The sequence below is a fragment of the Coenobita brevimanus genome, chromosome 60 (assembly GCF_032717465.1).
Source record: "Coenobita brevimanus isolate Jiangsu-jjx chromosome 60, ASM3271746v2, whole genome shotgun sequence".
Taxonomy (NCBI): Eukaryota; Metazoa; Arthropoda; class Malacostraca; order Decapoda; family Coenobitidae; genus Coenobita; species Coenobita brevimanus.
Genome location: NC_137013.1, coordinates 12,123,997 through 12,127,743, shown reverse-complemented (window position 1 = coordinate 12,127,743; position 3,747 = coordinate 12,123,997). Strand labels below are relative to the sequence as shown.

The following is a 3,747-nucleotide window of genomic DNA, read 5'->3' as shown; positions in this document are numbered from 1 at the left end:
GAGGATGCAGCAGATAGAAGTAACTGACGACAACATAACAAGAGCAGCCGACCACACCAGGGACTAAGGCAACCACACACACACACACACACACACACACACATATATATATATATATATATATATATATATATATATATATATATATATATATATATATATATATATATATATATAACAGGTCATGCATGCATCATAAACACGACTCTGGTGAGTCAAGTGGTGATACACGAATTCAGCTGCTGTCTACTGACCATCAAGCCACGGCCTTCCCAATCACAGCCAATTAAGCAGTATATAATTCACTATGATCTGATGGATATTATGACTTTAAATATTATTACAGGTTGAAGAAGTCATAATAATACCCAGGAATTTTCAAAGAATATGGCATTTAAATAAGCAAAAAAGTAGGAATATGCACTTATGCTTATAAATGGCTAGAATATGCATTTGCATATGCACATATGCAAATGCATGATTATCCTAAGCCTACTTATGAGTCTCTGTGAGATAAACTGAGAGAGTTAGACAGCAAGACACCCAGTATGATACACTGCACAACACACACACATGCAGATGCTCTTCACTGACCTGAAAAGGTCTAGGTCTGGTTTATGTTTAACCCGAGGCATCCCGTCGATGTTTGGGTACGTTGCAACATTTTGCATTTGCCAGTCCCGACGACGTACTGGTACGTTGCACAATTGCAAGGTTCATAATTTGCACAATTTTCAATTTTCACGCATGATTTTTTGTACGTATACACGGGACACCTTCCTCTATTCCTCTACCAGATGCCCAACAGGGACAATGCCTTACACCACATAACCTCCCCCCCTTCACAGGCCATTGTCTCGGCAATTCACCTGTTACCAGTGACATGGCCAATAAAGACATTCAGGGCCAGAGTGATTCCCCAATCGATGACAAAGTGGAGGACAAAGTTTACATAGCATTAGAGGAAGAAACAGTCAGAAATGATGAGAACAGGTCATACAGCATATTTCAAGGGGAAATTAACGGGGAAAATTAGCGAACGAGTGCACATGAGGTGTTGCCAGGTGATAATTAGCCCGTTCCAGATGTATGGCAGTATCAATTACCTTTTTCTTTTATACATTATTTTGTATAAGAATAGGGCAAAAGGCACATTTCAATGGATAAAATGAGTGGAAAAATCCGTCCAGCATTTGTGTAGCGCAGCGAAGCTGGTCAGGCAGGAGGAGTGTAATGGAAGGGAAGTAAGGAGGGGTGGAGTCAAGGACAGGAGAAAAATGGCTAAATTGTCAACAGTGGATGGGAGTACAGGTGACATTAGCAGAACTGAGTATAGCTGGTCACTGGTAGTACTGATAGATGATACAAACCACCACTTGAAAGCCCAGGCAAATTCAAAATATCACAGAATCACAAAAGTGATGCCCCGCGGTATGATCCCTTGCTTCCGAGCGTCACAAAAGTGACTCCCTGCGGTTTAGGGGTTAAAGAATAAAGTTTGTTGAAGTAACTACAGTGTAGTATATGTTAATCGCTATAATTATGTAATGTGACACAAGTATCCCATCTCTTAACCAGGCCATTGCAGCAGCCGTTGCTGATAATCCCTTCTGACCTGCAGTCAGCATTCGCGGTGACCTTCATTTACAATGCACCTCGCTAACTATGAAAAACAAGCATTACACCAATGCCTGCCTGCTCGCAAACCAGAAAGCCAGAGCTGACTGACTTGCATAAGGAGGTCAGAATGGATTATGCATTGACGTATGCTGACAAACTAAATAGATTTTGGGACAGTGTAGTCTTCTGTGATGAGAACACCTTTTGCGGTGATGGTCCCATATCTAAAATATTTGTGTGGCAGGAAGATGATACAAGGTTAGTTTATAGTGTGTGTGTGTGTGTGTGTGTGTGTGTGTGTGTGTGTGTGTGATAATACAAAATCTCCAAATACCCAGTACATTCAACTCTCATTATTGTGCTTCCAGATACAACGAGGCTCAAGTGGTCGGTACCAGAAGGAGCGGTAGAATCAGTGTGGCCTTATCCAGCTGGATGCATGCAGGTGGTGTTGGTCAGCTGGCTGATGTTGGCCCAGGGCAGTTTACCAGGCACAATTATGTGGAAATACTAGAGGAGGCTCTACTTCCATCATTGAGGAATTTGCTATTCCCAGTGCCATAACACTTTTACCTCATCCAGGACAACAGTCCAATCCACACATGCAGAGCAGTCCAGGTGTGGTTTAGGCAGCATCCAGGGATTAACCTGCTCACACGCCCACCCAGATCCCCTGACTTAAACCCAGTCGAACATGTGTGGTCCGCAATGACATCACGCATGGCAAATGTGGAATGCGTTCACAGCCGTGCAGCTGTTATTACAGGTACAGTTAGAGAAATTTCTGCGCGGGACACCGAGTAGAAGGCAGCAGGAGCAGCAGATAATTTGATCTGGTAACAGTGCTGGGGGTAAAGGAGGGGTGGGACGTGCGGGGTAGGTGAGGGATTGGGGGGGTAGTGGGGGTAGCTGTGTGGTGAGAGCGGTGAGACGTGAGGGATGGGGGGGTAGTGGGAGTATCTGTGTGGTGGGATGGATAGAGGTGGGGGTAGCGGAGTGTTGGGGAGAGGCTTAGTAGCCATTTAATGTCGTAACATAATTTGCTTGGATTTTAAATGAATGTGTTTTTATGGTAAGGGAACACATGAAGTAGCAACAAGCTGTAAAGTGATGATTCATGGCATGATGAAAAATGGTCAGTTCAGTGATCACGCAAGGCTGATATAAACACACAGACATCACTAACATGTATCCTTATATAATGACTCGCCCCCCTTCGGTATCTATAACATCCCTTTTGTAACACAGACTAATATCAGATGATTACCTCAGATACGTCTCAGAAAAGTTGCTCATACATTCTTAATTGTAATGTAGATATGTAGTGTATGGAAAATAAAGTATATATAATATTCCATTTCTTCTTAGTTTGTCACCTATTAGTATTTTTTTTCCCCCCACAGGCATTAAAGTATGTCAGATTTTAAGAAAAATACATCTTTGTTAGCTGTCAACATGAATTTGATATATTTCCTAAATTGTAAGCACATGCTGGCTGCTTGTCACAAACTAATTTAACCCGTCATGTCCCGAGCTATTTCGCACCTCTGACACCCCCCAATCCCGAGGTATTTTCGAAAAAAAATTTTCTGGCTAAAACCTCTGCTATTGGTGAGAAACATCGAAAATTCATAGATAAATCACTCACCTGAGGTTTAACCCGTGCCGTCCCGGCGACGTGAATTAACGTGGCAACATTGCAAGGTCCTTAATTTGCACAATTTTCAATTTTTGCGAGTGATTTCGTGAGTGAACTTTGGCAGGTATACAGGGGACACCTTCCTCTATTCCTCTACAAGATGCCAAGCAGGAACAATGCCTTACACCGCATAATCTCTCCCCCCTACCCCTGCACGCCATTGTCTCGGCAATTCACCTGTTACCAGTGACCTGGCCAATAAAGACATTCAGGGCCAGAGTGATTCCCCAATCGATGACAATGTGGAGGACAAAGTTTACATAGCATTAGAGGAAGAAACAGTCAGAAATGATGATCAGGTAATGTGGGAAAAAAATGGTCATGAATGGTGATGAGTTAGTGAGTGAAACAATGCTTGTAATGCCTATAATACTGTTTGAAAACCAATATACTCTTGTACTACATATAAATTCGTACCAAGTAAATAA

General features: G+C 42.4%; 1 protein-coding gene across 1 annotated transcript; it reads left to right on the top strand.

Annotated features, from left to right (window-relative positions):
* The first annotated feature begins 1,747 nt into the window (after nt 1–1,747).
* Nucleotides 1,748–2,184, top strand: LOC145403277 (uncharacterized). Its single transcript, XM_080275090.1, has 2 exons — nt 1,748–1,878; nt 1,989–2,184. The coding sequence occupies exons 1-2, from the start codon at nt 1,748–1,750 to the stop codon at nt 2,182–2,184; spliced, it is 327 nt and encodes a 108-aa protein (XP_080131216.1).
* Nucleotides 2,185–3,747: the final 1,563 nt, after the last annotated feature.

Bases quoted from the DNA above. Each gene is read 5' to 3' on its own strand.
- LOC145403277 (XM_080275090.1), top strand. From the start codon at position 1,748: ATGGATTATGCATTGACGTATGCTGACAAACTAAATAGATTTTGGGAC. The intron at 1,879-1,988 runs GTTAGTTTATAG...TTGTGCTTCCAG, and splicing joins TGGCAGGAAGATGATACAAG to ATACAACGAGGCTCAAGTGG.